At 33.5% G+C, this 25,151-nt stretch overlaps 1 protein-coding gene across 1 annotated transcript in view; it reads left to right on the top strand.

Moving 5' to 3' along the window:
• Window positions 1-25,151, top strand: part of LOC126184433 (uncharacterized) — a 133,012-nt gene that overhangs the window by 77,059 nt on the left and 30,802 nt on the right. The window contains exon 3 of the mRNA XM_049926825.1: window positions 6,106-6,234. Within this exon, the coding sequence (XP_049782782.1) occupies window positions 6,106-6,234 (129 nt within the window). The remainder of the gene's footprint in view (window positions 1-6,105; window positions 6,235-25,151) is intronic.

Raw genomic sequence — 25,151 nt, 5'->3', positions numbered from 1 at the left:
ATTTTTATCTGAATTTAAAATATTTTCATAAATGCAACTACGTCCGTTAACACTCATACCGGAGATCAGTGCCCCTACCTCGCGGTAGCACTAGGTTGTTGGGCCCTGAAATATTCAGTTTTGTTCCTGTGGCAGAAAGATCTTTCGACAATGAATATAGTTGACCAGTGGAGGAAAAGAGGCGTACAATTCCTGATTGTTACTTGATAACATATCACTGTCATCGATTTTCTGTTAGTTAAATCTTCCTACAAAAATTAATTAAATTATGTTAGTAAACGTTTAGCTGTACAATGTGGATTACAAAATTATATCGAGTATGAGAAGTTATTTGGAGTACAGTTACAAGTGCAACACTGAGAAACTTAAAGTTTCTTTCTGTGTTCGACATAGTTGCGAAGACAGTATCCATTACATGACAAACTGAGTGCAACTATGGAACATGATTCAAGTATATGATATATCAGTACACTAATGACCAGATAAATTCGACAGATTTTCACAGCAACACATAATAACCTCCTTCGTGTCGATACCACTAGTGGCATGTATTGTTATGAACTCGGATTTTATAACACGTATGTGTTGCCTCACCTTTACCCTATTGGCAAGAGGGGTACATTGTCTTGTGTGCTTCATCTTCAGCCGGACTGTGCTTAGTATGATTGCTAGCTATTCAACAATAAGATCGTTAGTGATACGCTACACTGCATAGTCTGAGGCAGACAGTGACAACATCTTCCACCAACACGTTTTTTGGTGACGACAGTTTTGGTCAAATAGAAACACTTCCGGCAGATCATCAACGCATTTCGTTACTCTATCTCAGTTGTTTCTGTCATGAACGCCTATACTGAGAGATATACGGTATCTTGTCTACCTAGTGGACGATCACCATGGCGAAATTATTTTGCCAGTGCGAAATGAGCTCTAACTAGCCAACACAGAAACTGGTATTTATTCAGTTGTGGTTATGTGAGGTTAAGTCAAGCAATGAAGAAGAGCAGCTGGAAGAGATTTCTGGGCAAGAAATGCCAGAAAGCAAACTAAATTAAGCCTAAGTATCTCTATTCTAATGAATGGATCGTCATCCGAATGGAGTAAACAGCCATAAGGTGTGTTATTTAAGTTATGTCAGATATTTATGGTCACGAAACTAACAGGTAGATGACAGAGGTAAGCTTGGAAGGAAGTAGCAGGATTACTTATATATTATAAGTACCTTTAATACGAGGGTAAGTCAATTTTTATCCGCAAAGTAATTATATAATTTTATTGTAATCAAATAGGAAACTTACAAAAACATCATTTTCGACATAGTCTCCTTGTGTTTCAACGCACTTGGTCCATCGTTGTACAAGCTTTCTGATGCCCTCATAAAAGTAGGTTCTTGGTTGAGCTGTGAGACAGGACTGCACCGCTTCTTTCACTGCCTCGTCCAAGGCAAATCAGCGGCCTCTTAATGCCTGTTTGAGTGGACAAAACAAGTGATAGTCAGAAGGGGCAAGATGAAAACTATACAGAGGACGATCAAGTACTTCAAATTTGAGTTTCTGGAGCGTTTCAGCAGTGTGAGCAGCAATATGCGGACGGGCATTGTCATGCAGCAACACACTTTTGACAGCAATCCTCGACGTTTGCTTCAAATTGCAGACTTTAGCCTGGCCGTAAGCATTTCACTGTAACGTACACTGTTTATTGTTTGCCCTTTCCCCATAATGTTCCAGTACTGGACCTTGCGTTTCCCAAAAAACCATAAGCATCAGTTTTCCTGTGGACGGCTGAGTCTTCAACTTTTTCTTGCACCGCGAATTTGTATGTTTCCATTCCATACTCTGCCATTTACTCTCCAGTTCGTAATGATTAATCCATGCTTCGTCACCAGTAATGATCCTGTCTAAGAAGTTGTCCCCTTCATTACCATAGCGTTCCAAATGTTTCTTGCAGATGTCCAAGCGAGCTTGTTTATGCAACTGCGTGAGTTGTTTTGGGACCCATCTTGCACAAACTTTATGAAACCCAACTCTGTTGTGGATAATTTCGTTGGCAGAACCGTGACTAATTTGCAGACAATGTTCCACTTCATCAATAGCTAATCGTCTGTCTAAGAGAATCAGTTCACGTGAACAATCAATAGTTTCTTCATTTGTGGCGGTAAACGGTCGTCCGGCTTCTTCATCCTGCATAACAATTGTGCGACCATTTCGGAATTTTTCTACCATTCGTAGACACTCCATTGTGGCAAAACACTGTTCCCGTACTGCACCAAAAGTCTTCCATGAATTTTGACCCCTGGTAAGTCTTCCGACCACAAAAAACGGATCACTGAACGTTGCTCTCCTTTGGTGCAAATAGAAAGCGAAGCAGCCATGATGAACAGCACGGCAGCGATAACGAAACTAACCTAGCAGCTTGAAAATTGCAAACATATAACAAAACATAAACAAATCATGTGTCTTCAATGTAAAATGACAGTACTACCAAAATAAACAAAATATAACTAAGTTGCGGATGATAATTCACTTACCCTCGTATAAAACTGAAAAACAATGAGCACATAATTGTTCTTTTACTTGCAATTAAACGATGATTGGAAATATTTTCAATGCCATATCTTACATGGTGCATGTACAGAATAAAAATCAAACAGCAATGTGCTGGAGTTAATTGACAAAACCTGTTTTCTAACTATAAGAACTGAACAGAATTAATGAAGCACATTGGTTAGCTATGTTTACAATACATATGTACATTACTACATTACTGTAGTAGATCATAAAACTAGTTAATTTGTATATTTATGTTCCCTATTGAGTTATAGAATCTTTTTTGGAAAAACTTTGCCTTAAAGGATATATTTTCACGGTAAATAAGTATGTTATAAGAATTAATCTGGTGTTAGTTCGAGAACATTATGAAAATTTCTCTTTACATATTCCGATAATTGTTTTAAAGTGTCCTTTATTGTCCTGCTGAGGCACGTTCAAGGAACGAGGGATATTAATTGTTGCTTTCGAAAACACTGATTCTTTGATGAAAATCGAGGAGCAGAAGCAGATTAGTGCTAACATCCTATTGACAACAAGACCATTAGACACACAGCACAAGCATAAATTAGGCAAACGGTCGTGCCCTTTTGAAGAAACCATCCCAGTATTTACCTTAAACGATTCAGGGAAATCACTGGAAACCTAAATCAGGATGACCACATGCGGATTTGAACTGTCGTCCTCTTGAATGCGATTCCAGTGTCCTAACCACTGGGCTACCCTTCTCAGTTTGATGAAATTCATCATAAATAATATATCTGTTTTTCAGAACAATAGCTTAATTCATGGAATCAATACCAATATTAATAATAATAATCAATATAAAAATTTAAAATACCTTACTTTGATTCACAAGAGTATCCATTATACACAATCAAACATATTGATCACTTCCCAGTAGACATTAAAATTTAGCTACTAATAAGTTATGATATAAGAGGAGTCTAAATGATTTACTGAAGGCTACCTCCTCCATCAATGACGAATTCCTCAGTAGAACCAGTTGACATACATGTAACAATAATAGCAGTACATGTATATGTTTGTGATAAGTTTGGTACAACGATTAAACGAAAATGTACTTCAGATTTGTGACTTATTCTGTACCATCCAGCACTATCTCATTTTGGAACTGTGGAAAACATTAGTGCATCCCTTTTTTGTGTAAGTACTATATGCATTATGCGTTTCTGTTTTTATGACATAATTTACATCCTTGATGAGCTCCTCATGATATGTATATGGAATGACAATTATATGTATCTATCTATCTATCTCTGGATCTGTCTATCTAATGTCTCTATTTTTTAAAAATAGCCTAAAGACTTTGATGACTTAACAACAATGCAGAATGGAGTCGGTTACATGGGTATACATGCATACAAAAACTGCCACAGCATATGAAATGTTTTTATAGCTAATATGGTGTATTTTAAGACTGAATTAAAGAAATTGTTGTTGGAGAAGAAGGACTCTTAAAATTAATAGTTTATGTCATATCATCATTAATATTAACATATAGTACAATAATACTGCACAGTGTTATGTTATTTCATTGTACTGTGCTTAAACTGAACATCCTTGTCTTCTTTCCACATCCAAGAGATTCTTCTCCACATGATCCATGGAATAGGACTAATGTAATCAACTTCCAGTTTCTAGTCAGTTCCCACTCATCCATTCAGTCTGTGCTGTACTGCGAACTGTTTTTAGAATCTCATGTGTTTTGCCAGTTTCTGTTTCCAATGTTAAATATAAATTTTGCTGTCACAGCACAGATAAGAAATGGCAAATTTTATTGTGGGATATTCATCTTTATCTGCTCTGTGCAGCGATGCTATTGAAAACTATGTATATTCATTCGTTATCCTAAATCATCAGGTATCAAGTGGTTCACTACCAGGAACAACAGCAAGTACACTGATAAGCCAAAACATAATCACCACCTTCTTTATAGTTTTTTGTCCTTCTTTGCAACGAAACCCATCACTGATTCTGCGTATCAGGGATCTGACAGTTTGTTGGTAGGTTTTTGGATGTATGTGGCATTAGATATTTGAGCACAGGTCATATAATTCGCGTCAATAACGGGCCGCTGATTTGCCTACGCGGTGATGGCGCCCGACAGCGACCCAAATGGGTTCCACAGGATTTACATCAGGGGAATTTGATCGCCGAGAAAGCACGTTAGTTCACTATAGTGCTCCGCAAACCACTGTACCACTGTTCTGGCTGCAAGATACGGACATTTATACTGCTGAAAGATGCCACCGTCGTCAGGAAAGACATCAAGCATGAAAGGATGTAGGTGGTATGTAGCTATCACTACGTCTTCGATTACTACCACAAGTCCTACGCAACCGCAGGAGAATGTTTACATACCATAATACAGCTCCCTCCAGCCTGCGTCCTTGGTGTGCTGCATGTTCCGAGCAAAAATATGATTCGCCCGAAGAGCAGCCACGTTTCCACTGACCGATTGTCGAATCCCAATGGTCCTGTGCCATTGCAGTCGTAATTGATGATCTCGTTGGGTCAACATGTGAACACAAAGGGATTGTCTGGTTCAGAGTTCAGTGTTCAACAGTGTACAATGAATGGTGTGCTCTGAAACACTTGTGCGTGCACCAGCATTGTGCTCTTTTGGCAGAGATGCTGCAGATCACCATCTATACTACTTTACAGTGCACACAAACCTTCAAACCCCAGGCTATCTGAAGAGTCGTCAATGTCCAACGATTTAGCTCCTAGTGGTAGTTTTGTTAAGTCCCATAGTGCTCAGAGCCATTTGAACCTAGTGGTAGTTTCACTGTCCTTCTACATCTTTCCATAGATGCTCACGACAGTAGCACGTGAACATTCTACCAGCTTCGCTGTTTTCGAGATTCTGGGTCACAGGCTCTGCATAATAATAATCTGCCCTTTGTCAAAGCAGCTTATCTCAATGTATTTCCCCATTTGCATCCCATATCTTTGCTAGGGCGATCCCCCATCCGTGTTTGGTATGCCTACATACTTCTGTTACCACGTCACGTGCCCACAATGCCATCAGGTGGCATCCAACGGCGCGGTGCACAATGGTCGTAATATTTCTGCTGAACAGTGTATATAGCAATGAGTCATCAGAGTTCTCATTATATGCAACATATTCATCAGCTCTCGTGACATTACCTAGAAATGCAGAATAAATTTCAATTTTTTCCAAAGAAATAGGAAGAGTATATTTTTGTTAACAATGTAACTGCAGTAGAAATCTAAAGTGCATAAGCGGCAGTGATAAATTGTGTAAATGTAGATGCAATTTTCTCTTATTGTTTGTGTTGTTTTCACTCTGGAACTATATCTTTTTTCAGAGGAAAGCAGAAATCATGGGAATATTTTGCAGATACATTTCTACTAGCTTCATGATTACTGTTGAGCTCCTCTGGATGTGTTGCCATCATTTTTCGACCTTTCTTTCTTCAAGACTTACTTTCTTTACACATTTCTTACGCTAATCGTCTCAGCAGTTTGTTTCATATCCAGAAAACTATTGCAGTATATACACCGTTTGCAGGTGATCCGGCGAGAACGCTGGGAGCCGCAGCTGCCGGTAGCAAGCATCAGCTCCTCAACCCAGATGACATGGCGCACAGGAGAGGTCAACAAGAACCTGACTGGCGTCCATTTAAGAGCCATCGTTGTGGTTAGTCAGACAATTGCGATTTTCAAACCATACTGTCTCTACACCTAACAGTACACAATTAACCAGTGGAAATCTCTCCAATGTTGAACTAGTGTGCAGCACTGACTCAAATGAAATGTAACATGTCAGTTTTTATGCAACTACTTTGAGGACATTTCAGAAAATAAAATAGTACTAGAAATATTTCTCAGGAGAACATCGAAAGTTCGACTTTAGGTGTGGTTACTCTTTCTTCCTGTGCTTTCAGTAGTGGACTTATTCTTATGTTAATCTTCCATACTAGAGGCGATGGAGAGCTGCCTACAAATCACAGAAAGTCATCTGTGGTGGCCAGCATGATAAAGCTGATAGCAACATAGCAATTCATTTGTTGCAACTTCTGATAAGTGCAAGAAATAACGAAGAAGGACGATTCGAGTTTAAAGTCCTGTCAGTGATGAGGTCATCTGAGACAAGAATGGGAGAGTAAATTGGCTGTGTCCTCTTCAAAGGGACCATCCTTGCATTTACACTAAATCACTTATGGAAAAACAAAATCTGGATGGCTGAAAGGTGGTTTGAAACACCTTTCTCTCGAATGTAAGAACAATGACACAATTTGACAACCCACTTGCTATCACTAATAATGACAATAGTACAATAATAATTTCATTGACATTTCTTGCAAGCTGAAAGTCAGTGTATTCAACAAAAGCAGTATGATACCAGAGGCTTCCCTATGATGTCAGTACCGAATTGCGTTGATGTTATCTATAGTATGATTTGAATTATTATAGTAGCTATTTACAAAGATAAGAAATGACTGATAAATTAGATGCTAATGGTTATTCAGAAATAATTTTATAATGTAGCTCAAGTAAATAAAATGTATTTAAAAAGACGAAAGCAAAGGTAATGAAAGAAAATACAAGAACTTAGTGGTTTAAGAGTAATACTATGTGATCATAAATTTAATAACAGCCGGCCGGGGTGGCCAAGCGGTTAAAGGCGCTACAGTCTGGAACCGCGCGACCGCTACAGTCGCAGGTTCGAATCCTGCCTCGGGCATGGATGTGTGTGATGTTCTTAGGTTAGTTAGGTTTAAGTAGTTCTAAGTTCTAGGGGACATGACCTTAGAAGTTAAGTCCCATAGTGCTCAGAGCCATTTTGAGCCACATTTAATAACAAAGAAGAGAAAAATCAAAAAGGAGTAAATAACATGTTGTTAAAAACGAAATAATGTTACAAGTTTATAACGTTTCTTTATTTAACAATAAAAACGATATCGAGCTATGAATTTAACATACAGCTTGACATATGAAATATATTCCCTAAAGAAAAATAAATTGACTCAAAGTACTCACAGTAGTAAAAGATGTGTTTTAGAAAATAAAACAAATACATACCATATGGACATTATAGAATAAACATTTAGTCACTTTGATTTTTAGCAGTAAAATAAAAATTAGATCAAAATTGATATAAATTTACTTATTTTTGTTATATTCTAGAATGCATTTCTTATGTGTATAAGAATATTTGTCCTTACATGTTGGATTCTTATAAAAACTATTTAAAACCTACATTTCTTGACAATTTATAAATCTCTTGATTCTATGTTATGTTCACTTTTGGATTTATGTTTTCATGATTTTTACTAATTAATAATATTTTCGAGTTGTCTTCTGTAGGAATTCGTTTTAAATGTTATTTGCAGTAATATTTAGAGACATATTTTCCACAACCAGACACACAGTTAGAATTTTATTATATAGTTTTTATTATATACGTTTAAACATAGTTTACCTGTTCTATAACCATCTTTTGTATATTTCTGTGAAGTAAAAATCTCAGCTGTTTTCTCAACCACACAATTTTTAAAATCTTAGCTTCAGTTTACATATGGAAAAATTTAACACAAATAATTAAATAAAGAGTTAAAAACTCATAATATTAAAAAAGGAGAATTTGAAAATAAAAATTTTTCTGATGGATGAACAAATCAGTTCATGACAATAATCTTGTAAACATAAAGTGTTTATTTTAATTCATGAAAGTAATAATCCTTAGTTTAGATCAGTCTGAACAATTGGAATATAAAGATACAAATCAACTGATTACAAAAAATAATGATGAAGATAATAAAATGACTCACAACAATACAAAGACCATCTTTCAGATAGGCTTAAACGGTAAGGAAAAACACGCTATACTTATTAATGAATTCGGTTCATACACCTTAATTTTATCTTTCAAAAATGTAGGAGCTCAAAAAGTTACAAAAGGGGTTTTAATAACATTTTAACATCTACAAAAGACATGATGAATATAAAACTAGAAAAGAAATAGTAGATTCATAAAAATAAAAATTTTACACAAAAATAATTGTATAGAACAATTTCAAAAAATAAATAAAATATGAATAATAGATAAACATAATAAAGAAATCAATTAACAGGGTTAGAGATGAAAACAAAGTTAAAGGGACATAATTAATACTTCTTCAGAAGTAATAAATGAAAAAAATAATGGAATAAATGCAAAATATCAAAAAACAGCAACTATAGGTAATAAATAATCGTATCCTTTATTTATTTTTGAAAAACTTTCCAAATTCTCAGAATTTGCCTCTACTAGATCTGTTTGACATAAATCATCTCTTTCAAAACAAGCTATATTACTTCGTCTATGAATATTATTAGGCTGTGACACTGCAACTGCAAATTTTTTTTTAATTTAGTTTCTCTATTTTTACAAACTGTACAAATATCCTCAATTCGTTTTATTCTTTTTTTGTTGTTGTTGTTTAGACTTTGAACACCAGACATGATTAAAGTTACCCATTTATGTAAGATTAAATTTCACTAAATAAAAATACTTTTTCATATACTGCAACAGTTAAAAAATTTGATATACACAATATTTTTGTTGATTGGGTAGCAGTAGTTGTTTCATCAAGATTACCAAATATAAAAATGTTCAAATGTGCGTGAGATCTTATGGGAGTTAACTGCTAAGGTGATCAGTCCCTAAGCTTACACACTACTGAACATAAATTATCTTAAGTACAAACACACACACCCATGCCCAAGGGAGGACTCGAACATCTGCCAGGACCAAGCCGCACAGTCCATGACTGCAGCGCCTTAGACCGCTTGCCTACTCCCACATGGCTTAGTGAAATATTAAATAATAAAATGATAAATATTTATTTATATTTATACTGTTAACAATAACTTTTTTAAAAGATAAATGCAATTTCAAAATTAAGTATGTCTTATTCATTTGCACTTATAAATTAAAATTTAAATAGTTATTTATTACATACTTATTATTTAATCAATTAAATTCATCAATAGTTTAGGTTCTTATTTGATGTTACTTATCTTCTTATGGTAATACCATAAATTGTATCCTATTATGGAACTTTGTTATAACACTGATATATTTAGATTTAATTCTTTTTCTATATAATTATTAGTAATATAGTAATTAAATTGTGGTAAAATATTTGTATACATGGCTTTAGCAACTTAGTCTACCCTGACTGACACTACCATATTTTCTAGATATTTCTTTGTGACAGCATCATAGCCACTCAGTGGATCAGCAACATCAACCTGTCTTCTAACTTTAAAATCAATAATTGCTTGTTGTTTTGAAAATATTACATAATTACTCATTAATTTGTTTGATATTATCTTGTATTTCTTGATTCTGTTCTGCATAAAATTATTCTTCATTAAGTTTTCAATGTAATTATTTATTTATTTTTGATTATAATTCTTTATGAATTTTCAATTCTATGTCTCCTAAATTTAGTATTCCTACTTCATCTTCATTAATTTTTGATTCTGATTCTTTTTTATTTCCTCCAATTCGTGAGATTTATTTCCAAAAATGTCTTTTTATCAAATTTAAAATATCATAAAATCTATAATACTCTGATAGTAGTTATAACACAAATAAACACCAACGAACACAAGTAATTCATCAACTTTCTGTACTCATTCAACTCGGTAATATAGCTCGTTTTTTTATTAAACAGCTAATTAAATCTACTACCACTATTTAAATCTACTACCACCAAATAGCCAAAGACCATTTTTGTATTATTTGTTTAATAATAAGAATTCCAACTTATCAGAATTATCTAAATTAACTATACCACATTCTTTAATTTTTGATTTATTAGGTAATGTGTAAATAAAAATATAGCCTCCAAAAACTTTAATTTTCAATTGATTAACAAGATTTCCTATACATCAATATTTGATAAAGGATAATTATATTTCACTGTTCTTTATTGGATTTTGTGGTCCTGAAATTCTTACTGCAGCTCCTTTGGTCACCATTGCTTTTTTTCTTTTTTTTTTTTGTTCTTCCAATCCTATATCAGATTTTTTCTTGTTTATTACTGCATTAGAATGTATAACTGCCCTAACAGCTAGTCAACCAGCAGTAGCTAAATACAGTAATACAGCCCATAATAAAGTAAACAATCCTCCTACATGGTTTTTTTCTATTATATTTTCAATGTTATTTTTGACACAGTTATACCTAATGTTATAAGTATTTTTTCAGCAGCTTTTATTTGTCTTTCTTTTTTTAGCATCAGTCAAAAAAATTCAATACCATTTACCTGTTCATTATTTAGTTTAATTTTTAATCTCAATTAGGTTTACTTGGCAGGAGAAAAGCATCAATCGTGAAATTATTCTTTTATGCAGATTAAGTTTTACAAATATTTAATAAATTAATTTCGATAAGATTAATTAAAACCATATTGTTTGAAAATTTATAAAATTATGTAATTCTAACTCATCTTATTTGAAATTTGTAACCTTAAACCATTTTCCTCTAGGCCCATATCTGATATTCTTTTACGATCCTTTTATTCCTCTTATTGCTGTTGCTGCTGATTTTCCTCCTAATGTCGAACTTTCAGAATACAGTCTTTATTTCACATTTCCTTAAAGTTTTTTATCTGTTTTATGCCTTCTTTTTCTAATTCTTTGTAATCTCTCCAAAAAGTATCATGTGTTTTTACAAGTTTCATATAGTTTATTTATTCCTTAATCATGTATATCTAATGTTTCTTCTAATTTTGTTTCTGGACTGCAGTAACCATAACCACGAAGAAATATTTCAAATGGTAATTAGGCACATTTACTGATTTTCAAAAAGTATGAAGTAAATTATTCTAAATGCTAATGATATAACAGTTTCAGTTACTAACAATATAATTTGTTAATTTATTAGTTAACATCTTTGTTCCAATTTCTTCATTCCAATAATTTTATAACCAGCTGATTTATATCTATGAATAATGGGTAAGCTATGAATTAAGCTTCTAACTTCACTCATCTATATATGTCTATGTGAGTTTCCTGTAATTTTTATTAAGCCTTTACCAGGTTTTCCATGAACACTTGAGTCTAAATCTGCTGGGAATTTTGAGAAATAAATATCAACAATTTCTTTTATGAAACTATTATATTTAATACATCTACTAGATTTTATTTTCTTTGCTTTGCTTCAGAACATAATACTACTGCATGAAATAATATATCTTTATAATTTGATGAATTGTTACTATTAAATTTTGTACCAGAATCATCCATAGTAAAAGATTTTAAGTTAACATATTCATAAAACAATCTGCACCCTATATGTCTATTCACTAACTGATAATTTATCTCCATCAAATATTACTGGCAGTTTTTAGTTAAAATATTCATTAAACCTTCTGCACCCTAATATGTTCATTCACTAACCATTAATTATCAAATATAGCTGGCGATTTAAAAACAAACTTAACTCTACCAACAGGTCCTAACCTAATAACTTGACTTTCACCATGAGTGATATGTTCTAGCAGTCTTTCACTTACGATTATTTTTTAACATTTTGTTCTTGACCCATCAACGTTTTTTTCTATTTTTGACCTCTTTATCTTATTTATCGGATACATCTTATATTTCTGATTCACTTAATGTATAATCATATTATTACACTACTGGTATGTCATCAGATCCTGCTAAATATATATGACGCTTATAAGGACCAATTTTTTACTTTAATTCTGTATTTTCTTCTACAGCTTTTATAATACATCATTACCAAAACCTTCAAACCATTATTTAACTTTTTCTATTGCATCAGAGACAGGTTGACCTTCTTTTTTTGATTTTTAACATTCTTTTATTGGTTCTTTCCCCAATTTTGTATATTCTTATTTTATTTCTTCCCTTATCTTTCTGTTTTGTTTAGCGTTTGTAACACTTCAGGCTCATATTTCGCAAACTCTCGAATAAGACAAAAAAATATTAGTAATTTATTTTTTTGGATTTTATGTTCTGTGTTTTTATATTTTATGTTTTATATTGCTAAAAATTTCAGTTTTATTTCTGTATTTACCATCATTAATTTTTCATTTTCATATCGAATTTAACAAATCCAAATTTATCATTACTCCAGTATTTACTATATATTCCCTTAAAACTATCAAATTTTAAATCACCATCACCAATTCATGGTAAATACCATTTAGATTTCTATCATATTACCAAAAAATATTTTTAAAACATAAAATAATTTGTAGCTCATTGTTTGGTGGGTCTGAATATGTTTAAGCTAAATAAAATCAATCTATTCCTTTGCGTCCACCTCTAGTAAAATATTTTTTATCTATATCTTGATTTTCAAGAAACAAATCATGAAATAAAACAACTATATTGTCTTGACTTTCATCTAATGCTATAATTTTATCATTGTTATCAATAAAAGTAATAAAATTTCCATCTACATTTTTTAATTTTTTTCACATTGTTATAAATTCTTTACATTTTGGTGGACCTAAGATTTAGAATAAATAAATAAATAATTAATTTATCCCAATTGAACCATCCTGAGGCTAATGTATACTTACTAGCCATTAAAGTTGTTTTATCACAACTCGTTGTTACAGTTAAGAACAAAAAATAGGATTTGGTATAAGTTCACTGTGTTTCTTTTTCACTTATTGTTTGGAATTTTATTTCTGGTTCCCAATTTGTTTACATTTAATGAAATCATTTTTATTAGTATTAAATAAGGGAGTTATTTCAATTAAAAATTAATCCATCAGTTCTCAAAAAAAGATCATCTGTTCCTCTAAGAGACAGTTATAAAAATGTTGCAGTAGTTGGGTTTTATTCTTCTTTCTAAATCCAAATATTATTTTAAAAAATAAAAAATTATATTGTCAAGGGAAAACGATAATACCTGCTACTGGGCAATATAGTTTAAAAGTTTAGAAATATTTATTCATTCTGTAAATTAAGTTTTTATTGAGAGTGGTGTTACATCGTATGTCGATATAAAAGATAAAACTGGAGAAGTCGTATGCTTTAATTATGACATTTTCAAGCTACAAAAAAAATTATTGCTATTAATTTGCCAAAAATCACTCCATTGGCAATAATAAAAATAGATTTTAAATTATCTGACGGTATGTTTGTAGAAAAATAAATATTTTCAGCAAGAAACTGTTACTACTGCCTCTTTTAAACCTAATTTAGAATTTGGTTCTCCTATAATTTATGAGCCAAAACATCCCTTATTTGTTTTGTTCACAATATAAGAATTTATTAATTGAAAATGAAATATTTCTGATGAAAACAATAATTTCTTAGATTTTAATAGTGCTAATGTAACAGTTAATTTACATATGAATTTTAAAAAATTTAATATTTAGAAATAATTAAAAATTGTAAAATTTACCAATAAATTAATAATTTTAATCTTTACAAAAGTTAATCCTAACAAATCAACAAAATTGAAAGCAATCAACTTCATTCTTTTCCAGTGAATGAGAAAGTAAAAATAATTTCTAGGAAAGATATTGAAATTAATATCAAAATTGGCGATGGCTGGGTTCATGCGCACACACACACACACACACACACACACACACACACACACACACACACACATGAAAGTTATTTAAGTTCATGGTTCAGATTACCCTACAACAGATGGTAAATCTAATAAAATATAGATTGATAACTATGTTGCAAAATTATTTGATTTTGTAACCATAAATAGAAATAATATTCTATCAAGACTATGACATCATTTAATTTCTTCAGCAGTTTTAGAAAAATGAATTTCGTCTCTTTCTGATTAAATTCGTATGGAAGACATATACTGAATAATTTCAAAGTAAAAGGTAAAAAAAATTTTTACCTCTTAGATATATTAGGTTCCTTTCAGGATTATAAAAAAGGAATATGAGAAGTAGAATGAAATATAATTTTTACATTGTCTTAAAGTACTGAACATTTTACACTTTGATGGACGATCAGAATGAAGCATGGCAAAGAATACAAAATTGTTGTGGGAGCTTGGAAATTAGATTACCTACTGTTAAATATGAACCTGAATATGAACTTGAATTTGAATAAGAAAGATTTAACAAATCCAAAAATAACAATACCTTTCTATGAATTGCATACTACTGAAATTACTGTGTTGAGTAGTAAAAATAACTTTAGTTAGATATCACAAATCTTTATAATAAAGCATAGTTTGATGAGCCATATTATATTTCTGTTGTTTACCAAAGAACACATAAAAATAACTGGTTGGTTGACTCTTCTCAAAAGGTAATGTTAAATTAGAAAATATTTATTTATAGATGTAAGACATGAATTTTTCCATCAAATAAGTGTTTCAAACTAACAATTCATTTCATAATTTTAAATGAGTGACTTAATTAAAAAGTGATAGTGATATAAACCTATATAATTAAAATAGTAATTAGCTTATTTGCTTTATAAATATGACTTGAAGAAAAAACTGTAACAGCACAAGAAATGTACTAAGAAGTTATGTTCTACTTTCAATGATAAAATTCCTAATGATGTATCAGCTGATATAATTTTTTATTGAAAGAGGGAATCCGACCTACATGGCTCAGCATAGAATATTATTTGAGAATTATTCAATCAATATGAAAAATGTTATTTGAATACATTCTTTAATTACTGTATTCATATTTACACATTTGGTTATTGGATAAGATACTTTTGAAAATAAAATATATATATGCATATAATTTTGCAATATTTTGGTAAATTATTTATTGAGAAATTATAATTTTGAAATACAGTATTTTAGTAAATTATTTAATGTTATATTAAAATTTTCCAATAAATAATAACATTATTCAAAAAGTTGATAATTCGATATTTTTTTCAGTCATCGAAAAGAGACAGTTTGATAATTCATTTTTTTTTCCAAATATCTATATCTCTTTCCACATAACTTGGAAAATCGATTTAAATAAGCAGAAAGTGTATCTATAAATTCGTTTAAACAAATCAAAGCAATCTTTGTCCCAAGCTTGTCAAATTTACTCTAATTAAAAAGATTTAAAAGAATTTTACAAATGTTATATTTAAATTTGTTTCTCTCTTGGTTTATTATTTCTCAGAACAAAAGTATTTTTGTCAAATTTAAATTCTTTCCAGACTTTAATCATATTTTATGTGTTCTAATTTATAAAATAAAAAAATTATTATATTTAAAAAATGAAAGAAACGAGTTTATTATTATATAGCTTGTGCATATTTAAATACTAGATTTTGGAGCCAATTCATAAGATAAAATAAATATTAATTTATGATATTTCTAAAATATGAAAAAATTAGTTTATATTTTTATTAGGTTTGCATTTTTAAGTTTATATATTTTAAACTTTTTTAATTTTATATATATTTTTAGAGCTAAAATTTTGGTGTAGAAGATTTTTTTATTTAGTTAAAAATTTGTACAACTGAGATTTCAATAATTTTCATATTTGGTTAAAATTTATAATTTATTAATTTTCATCTTTGGTTAAAGTTATAATTTTAGAGATTTTTTCAATGAAGTTCATTCATGGAATTTTGTTAAATTTTTTCCTAGTAGTAGGTAGTATTCGGGCAGCCCAACTTCATCACAAAAGATCTTTAATGTTAACTGATCGTGATAAAAAATGGAGTGGTGCCACCGAATATCACTTATTAATATGCCAAATATCTATTTAGTGAAGGTAATTGTAAGTCCCTTTTCCAATTACTATCACCCTAAACTAACCATTATGAACATCAATTCATACATACACCCCTATTTACAGCTAAATTTTAATCATAACACCATTATCTGCATGAGAAATACTCTCATCTGTATGAGTAATGCCATCTATGCCACCTAATCGTCCTTAACCAATCTACATACCATTATTACACATGTAGACTCATCTCATTACTTTGTTTCCTTTATTAATAAAATGTTGCTAACATTGTCATCTGTATGTCGAAATTGTTACAAAGGCATTGATAGACAGCAAGTCTGTAAATCTTTTCACATTAGATCAGAGAAAGCAGAGCTGTACTCAACCCATAGAAATTGTTTTGGATATCTGAGTGCTTTATTCGGCATGGAAAGGGAAATTTGAAACATTTTCAACTTGATATTTTTCAGTTATACATAATATTATCAGCGGTGGCAGAAGCGATGAGTGACACCAAATGATCTTGAAACTTACTAATTGTTGAATCCTGGACCTTTGGATTTGTAGTCTGAATCACACATGCAGCCACAGTGGCACACTCAGGGTTTAAAACAGGCAATATGTGGTTAATATTTAGTTTCATAAATAAGAGGTGAAGTTCCTAGAAAGGGGGAAGAAAACTAAATGACACTTTACAGATTAAGAGGCTATGTGATGTTGTTTCTGTGATTATAAAATCAAGTCAGATTTATGAATAAATTAGCAATATGAGAGCACTTATCATTATGACATTGTACCAACTTTGACCTGGATGCATTCACTGATTCAGTTGGAAAGGGTGTCATGAAATAGTTTTATCATTTCCTGTGGTACGCGGCCTCCCATCTATTGTAACTGATGCTAGATATTGTGCATAATGTCACCGGGATGAAGTTGATACCCAAGCTGGTGTCACAGACGTACTCTCAGGAACAGATCAATAAGTCTTGCTCACTATGGGAGTGCCTCATGATCATACAAACAGTTGATATAGATATGCGTGATGTGTGAATGAGCACTGCATTGAAAAACTGCAACAGGATATTGTCACATGAGAGCCAACACATGAGGATGCAGGATGTCTGTGAGGTACCATTATAATCTCAGAGTTCCCTCTATCACTACCAGACATAATCTGAAACATAACATATGGTTTCCCACGCTATGATGCCACGAGTAGCACCACTATGCCTCTCCAAAATATTTGGATCAATGGGAACTCTCTTCAGGACGCCACCATACTCGCCAACAATTGTTATCTGGGATATTACAAAACAACAATTCGTCACTGAATGCTAGAGCATGTCATTCATCAGCAGTCCGTGCTTCTGTTCATGGCACCACAGCAAACACAACCATTTGTATTGTGGTGTTAATGGCAGCTTCACATGGGACAGTACTTCCTAAGTCTTCACACTGTATTTTGGAAAAGTATGGCTCTTACATAAAAATTCAGGTTTCTTCTTTCATTTATGAGTAGTGCTGTGCATGCTGTGCTGTAATTTATTTTGGTGTAATATAGCAAGTATCTCATATTTCTATAACAGCCATTTCTTGTGTTGTCTAGTGTGAAATTCGCAGGCAATGTTCTCAATATCACAATTACTGTTAAATTTTCTTTTTATTTATATAGATCTAATGTGTCAGGCACATGAATTCATATTTTATAAACAGATAATTCACAATATTATGAAACTTTATGGGTTTGTAAGTAATAGTGTTTTGTACATACAGGCCCACACCCGCAGGTGAAATTATTGGAAGAAGTCATTTTCTGGCTTTGTTGTGTTATTTTGAAACAAATCCTTCATTTCATTATATGGCATTTAGCTACTTTCGTCTCCTTCGGCATTACCGAGCTACAACATAGTAAAAGTAGTTGCGCATGTTGTATGGCGTATATATAGTGGGGAAGCAACGTGTGATGGAGTCCCTAATAACAGTTATGTGTAGTAGGTATGAACACAGCTATTCTTGATGTGAATTCCACATGTAATTTGGAAAAATTTGTCACTTACCAGCATACAACACCTTAAAATATGTCAATCACTTTGATTGTTACATTCACTCATTTTAATGTGTTGTATGCTGGTACAGTGACATAACCTGAGTGTGGCGTTTTTTTCCCAATCTACATATGGACTTCACATCAGGATTAGCTATATCTGTACCTACTATGTGAAACTCTTACTTCCCCCACAGACATACACACTCAATGTATGTCACTATTTCTACTATGACGTAGCTTGATAACGCCCAGGAATTCAAAATTAAGTAATTGCTGATAATGAAATGAAGGGTTTATTTTAAAATAAAACTTGAGCTAATGCAGCTAACCAACTCCCTTCAAGCCTTGTAATTTACTGTGACTAGATAATATTTTATTGCCTTAGCCCCTGCAGATGAGAGGCTGAAACCTAAAACACTGGCTAAGAACACATAGATAAAATAAGAAATATCTGTTCATATATACTTAACTTTTGTGCTGTTCATGAGGTGTTTCAAGTATTAATCAGATTATCAACTTCTTTTCTGATACCTAAATTAATTTGTGTACAAGCTCAGGTGTTAATATGCAGACATCTTATATTTCATGAATTAAAAAAAGGGAAGATATACCATGTGAAGTAATAACTACAATTGAAAAATTAAATGACCTCAATATTTAAATAATATGGCTCCAAGTGATCTAGAAACTCACTCATTCAGGATACTCATTAAGCAGGTGTTTCCATGAACAATAAAGAGCATACCAGGGAAATAATCATTACAACAGAATAGTCATTTCAGCTAAGCAGAGCCATGCTTAAGGCTTTACTGAGTATTCTTGTGATTATTATTTGGTACAAGGGTAATTTTAAAGCCTACTGTTGACCCTTATTCACAAGCAAAGTACTAGAAAAACACATTAATTTTCAGTTAAGTTTCTCTTCCGAAACTGGTTTTAATATCGTTGTTATGTAAGTAACTTACAATTGTTACAACTGGTAATTTGTATGACTACCATATAGATGATAAATGAGTTTCTATTTCCATTAATACTGTTTCCTGTGTCTGTGTACGTTTTGTAGATGTTTCTGCATTGGGTATGGCTATGTGCATTGATACAAGCTGCTCTATTAGACCAAAGCCTCGTCAAAGGAATACAAAAAATAAAAATATATAACAATGAAATAACACAGCATGCGAAAATTACTTAAGCTGGGCACTTGGCATCAAGTAGCACACCTAAATATGTGAACCACTAGTGACATAAGTAATATTAAGTCCTTTCAATGACTTTTTTCATAAGTTCACCAATATATCTATAGTAGTGTTGTAAACAAACAATGTCATTGTATTTCAACACATAAACGTAAGAACAAACATAAAAAGGCAAAGCAAAGCAGAATAAAAATGTCTTTAATGTACAACAGTCACAAAAGAGTACAATCTAGAGGATGGAAAATTTTATATTCATGGATCCATGGGTATCTCTTGTACAAATGGAAGAAGTAATATCTTGATGAAAAGGACTGCTCAATTACAATCCTTTGTCTCGCCTTATATAAGCTTCTACTACATGTCCTAGTACAGTGCTCAGTCCACTGCTTCATACACTACTTACTGAGTGATGCTACCTTTAATTAGTCCACACTAGATATCTAAATTCTAGATTACCACCATCATACTCATAGACAGCTTTTGTTGTGAGTGTGAAATTCGGGCATCGTTTCTACTGAATAATCTGGCAAGATTGTACTTTGTCTTTGGTGTCTAACTAGATTGCATTTCAGATTACTTCTTTCACTTCATGGCGGCTTAGGCATCGATTTTTTGGTACCTGCTTATGGTTTACATGCCTCCATATGATGGTAATTATTCTTACTGGGGAGGGCATGCCACATTGTGGGCTTGAACTCTTCGAAAGGGACAGTTTTTACCACATTTTCATTAGATTACTTTGTTGTCCGTGTATCTGTTCATTAATTTTGCAGTTAATTTTAAGCTAACTTCCTGATGAGCTAGACATTTGACATCTTCAACATAGCTTCGGACTGGATGACAGTGCAATGTTAACTCACTTTCTTGTCTGTCTGTTTGTTTGGTGGCGGGAGAGGGAGTGAAAAATGTTGGTAATGCTTAACATCTCAACCAATCTGGAGGACCAGCATGTTGTGTAGGTAGAATTGGAAAGCAGTCCAAGCAGTATGGGAGCAGACAGACAAGGATGAGCAGAGAGATGGTGAACAGGAGATAAACATTGCTTTCTTGTCTGGTTGTCTGTCTGTTTGCTACAAATTTTGCAATTGATTTTAAACTATATTTCCTATGTCCTAGGACTTCAAATTTTAAATATAGCTCAGAACTAGACGCAAACACAATATTATCTAACTTTCTTGTCTGGTGTGTGACAGAAGGTACTTTATTTTCCACTGTCATTTCCTGAGGAGCTGGTGACCTGAAACTCTCAACATAGTTCATAACTGGATGACAATACAGATATTTACTCGCTTTCTTACCGGGTTTGTAGCAGAGGGTACTTTGTGTAGCCCTGCCATCTCCCCTTTATCTGTATCCAGTTGTGGGTAGTTGTCGGAAAGAACAATTGCTGGTAAGCTTCCTTGTGAGTTGGAATATCTCTAATTTTTACTTTCATGGTCTTTTTGCAAGATGATACATAGGATGGAGCAGTGTATTGGTTGTGTCAGGTGAAGAGAGACTGAAACAAAGGTGAAATTTACCATATGTCTCTGCCATAATCTCATCAAAATGCCTGAAATCGATTGAAAAATTTCACAAACACAAGACTAAAAACCAGGAAATAATTATTTTAAAAAAATGAATGTTTAATACAACAGATTTTTACATCAGATTAAAAACTATAAAATAGTTTCTCATAGTCCTAATACATATTTCTAACTCCATACAGAGAGTACTGAAAAATTGTAATTCTAAATTTTTAATATCTCTGAAAATACTTGTTATATTCAAAATGAAATATGTGGGGTGCACGCAATACAAACTGATGTAGGAATAGTTCACTTCCTTCCTATCGATGTACTAACTGATGCATGAACAGTTCATCTCCTTACTATTATCTGTTGCATGTGTCCCATGTTTTTTGCTTTAAATCTCCATAGCTCTTAGAAGTTCACAATCACGGCTTTCTTTATGGGATTAGAAATCTGTAAGTGGCTCGAAAAAATCACTTTATACTTTTTAGTCTAATTTAGCAACGTTTTATATTAAAAATTCATTTTATTTAAATATTTATTCATGATGTCATAACAATAAAATAATATATGAAACCCTCTTCATAGCAGTTAAATACTGTGGCGACAATATATCTCAAGGCGTATTTATAAGAACTAGGAGAGGCGAACTCCACATCTAACTTCTATATATCAGCCATCTGTCCTTAAGTGGTTGCTTACGTTACAGGTGGCAATCTGATGTTTAGAACAGTGCCGCACCTTGGGACACCATACAGTGACAACGTGATGCAAATAGACATCAACGAGGTTATATATAGGCAGGCCCTCCATCACAACATTGCAGGTGCAGCCCATCCACTGGATACAGAATCTATGAGCCAGTCACCACTTCGACCCCTGGACGCCACCCCACTGCCTACTGCAGCCAGAAGTGTTGGGGTCGCGTCTTACGATGAAATCCCTGTATGAATCTGAGCGAGCTGCTCAGTTAATCAGAAGACTAAATAAAATGTGTTGCCTGCGTTAAGCTAACTTTCTTCGTTTGGCATCGCCCAACACAATATTGCCAGTCACCTACCACACCTAAATGCTGATGTCGGTGGACTACTATCAGTCTACAGGCCGCTAAACCCCTCAGCCCACAAGGCTGGTCCCAGACGGCCTAACTGACACACAACCAATCTCTTCGAGATGGCCTCAGTGATTGACTGTATGGCCTAATATCTGCTGGATCTGTTCAGTGATACTAAATGCTACTGTTTTCAGAAGCACCAGAACGAAATTAAGCTGGTCGTAGGTTGTGTTCCAAAAATCAACAGCATAGAGACAGAAGTGATGACACTTTCTGCAGGACCTGACCATCATTTTGCAGGTTATTGCTCAAGCACGTAGAATGCAAGCTGTTACTTATTTGTTTGACTGATGGGGCTGCTAAGCGCTATACCACCTACTGCACTCCCCTGACTTAAGCCCTCGTGAGTTCAACTACATTTTTAATCAGAAGAAAACACTTCACAGCATTCGCTTCAGAACTGTTACAAATTCGTCGGGCAATAGACCGCGCCGTTCGAACTCTCAACACAACTAGCTCTGCTAAGAGTATCCTACACCTTCCACATCGCTGGCAACGGGTTATATACAATGGTGATGACTAGTTCTAAGGTCAGTAAAACTTTGACACACTTATCTATTTTGTACGAGCTGTAAATAAATAATTGCCACTATTAAAGTCCCAATCTTCGTAGTTAATTACTTGTTCCATAGATCGTATTCACGATAAGAGTTGTTGTTGTTGTGGTCTTCAGTCCAGAGACTGGTTTGATGCAGCTCTCCATGCTACTCTATCCTGTGCAAGCTTCTTCATCTCCCAGCACCTACTACAACCTACATCCTTCTGAATCTGTTTAGTGTATTCATGTCTTGGTCTCCCTCTACGATTTTTACCCTCCACGCTGCCCTCCAATACTAAACTGGTGATCCCTTGATGCCTCAGAATATGCCCTACCAACCGATCCCTTCTTCTAGTCAAGTTGTGCCACAAATTTCTCTTCTCTCCAATTCTATTCAATACCTCCTCATTAGTTATGTGATCTACCCATCTAATCTTCAGCATTATTCCGTAGCACCACATTTCGAAAGCTGCTATTCTCTTCCTGTCCAAACTATTTATCGTCCATGTTTCACTTCCATACATGGCTACACTCCATACAAATACTTTCAGAAACGACTTTCTGACACTTAAATCTATACTCGATGATAACAAATTTCTCTTCTTCAGAAACGCTTTCCTTGCCATTCCCAGTCTACATTTTATATCCTCTCTGCTTCGACCATCATCAGTTATTTTGCTCCCCAAATACCAAAACTCATTTACTACTTTAAGTGTCTCATTTCCTAATCTAATTCCAGCAGCATCACCCGATTTAATTCGACTACATTCCATTATCCTCGTTTTGCTTCTGTTGATGTTCATCTTATATCCTCCTTTCAAGACACTGTCCATTCCGTTCAGATGCTCTTCCAGGTCCTTTGCTGTCTCTGACAGAATTACAATGTCATCAGCGAACCTCAAAGTTTTTGTTTCTTCTCCATGGATTTCAATTCCGGCTCCGAATTTTTCTTTTGTTTCGTTTACTGCTTGCTCAATATACAGATTGAATAACATTGGGGATAGGCTACATTCCTGTCTCACTCCCTTCCCAACCATAGCTTCCCTTTCATGCCCCTCGACTCTTACAACTGCCGTGTGCTTTCTGTACAAATTGTAAATAGCCTTTCGCTCCCTGTATTTTACCCCTGCCATCTTCAGAATTTGAAAGAGAGTATTCCAGTCAACATTATCAAAAGCTTTCTCTAAGTCTACAAATGCTAGAAACGTAGGTTTGCCTTTCCTTAAACTATTTTCTAAGATAAGTCGTAGGGTCAGTATTGCCTCACGTGTTCCAATATTTCTAAGGAATCCAAACTGATATTTCCAAGGTCGGCTTCTACCAGTTTTACCATTCGTCTGTAGAGAATTCGTGTTAGTATTTTGCAGCTGTGGCTTATTAAACTGATAGTTCGGTAATTTTCATATCTGTCAACACCTGCTTTCTTTTGGATTGGAATTCTTATATTCTTCTTGAAGTCTGACGGTATTTCGCCTGTCTCATACATCTTGCTCACTAGATGGTAGAGTTTTGTTAGGGCTGGCTCTCCCAAGGCTGTCATTAGTTCTAATGGGATCTTGTCTACTCCTGGGGCCTTGTTTCGACTTAGGTCTTTCAGTGCTCTGTCAAACTCTTCACGCTGTATGATACCGCCTATTTCATCTTCATCTACATTCTCTTCCATTTCTATAATATTGTCCTCAAGAACATCGCCCTTGTATAGACCATGTATGTACTCCTTCCACCTTTCTGCTTTCCCTTCTTTGCTTATTACTGGATTTCCATCTGAGCTCTTGATATTCATTCAAGTCGTTCTCTTTTCTCCAAAGATCTCTTTAATTTTCCTGTAGGCAGTATATCTTACCCCTAGTGATATTCGGCTTTACATCCTTACATTTGTCCTCTAGCCATCCCTGCTTAGCCATTTTGCACTTCCTGTCGATCTCATTTTTGAGACGTCTGTATTCCTTTTTTCTTTCATTTACTGCATTTTTTTATTTTCCGCTTTCATCAATTAAATTCAATAGCTCTTCTGTTAGCCAAGGATTTCTATTAGCCCTCGTCTTTTTACCTACTTGATCCTCTGCTACCTTCACTATTTCGTCTCTCAAAGTTACCCACTCTTCTTCTACTGTATTTATTTCCCCCATTCTTGTCAATCGTTCCCTAATGCTCTCCCTGAAGCTCTCTAGAACCTCTGGTTCTTTCAGTTTATCCAGGTCCCATCTCCTCAATTTACCACCTTTTTGCAGTTTCTTCGGTTTTAATCTACAGTTCATAACCAACAGATTGTGGTCAGAGTCCACATCTGCCCCTGGAAATGTCTTACAATTTAAAACCTGGTTCCTGAATCTCTGTCTTACCATTATATAATCTATCTGATATCTTCCAGTATCTCCAGGCTTGTTCTAAGTATACAACCTTCTTTCATGATTCTTGAACCAAGTGTTAGCTATGATTAAGTTATGCTCTGTGCAAAATTCTACCAGGTGACCGTTTGGTTAGTGTTACAAG

This window comes from Schistocerca cancellata, chromosome 4 (genome assembly GCF_023864275.1).
Source record: "Schistocerca cancellata isolate TAMUIC-IGC-003103 chromosome 4, iqSchCanc2.1, whole genome shotgun sequence".
Lineage (NCBI taxonomy): Eukaryota > Metazoa > Arthropoda > Insecta > Orthoptera > Acrididae > Schistocerca > Schistocerca cancellata.
This window is presented reverse-complemented; position numbering and strand designations above follow the sequence as displayed.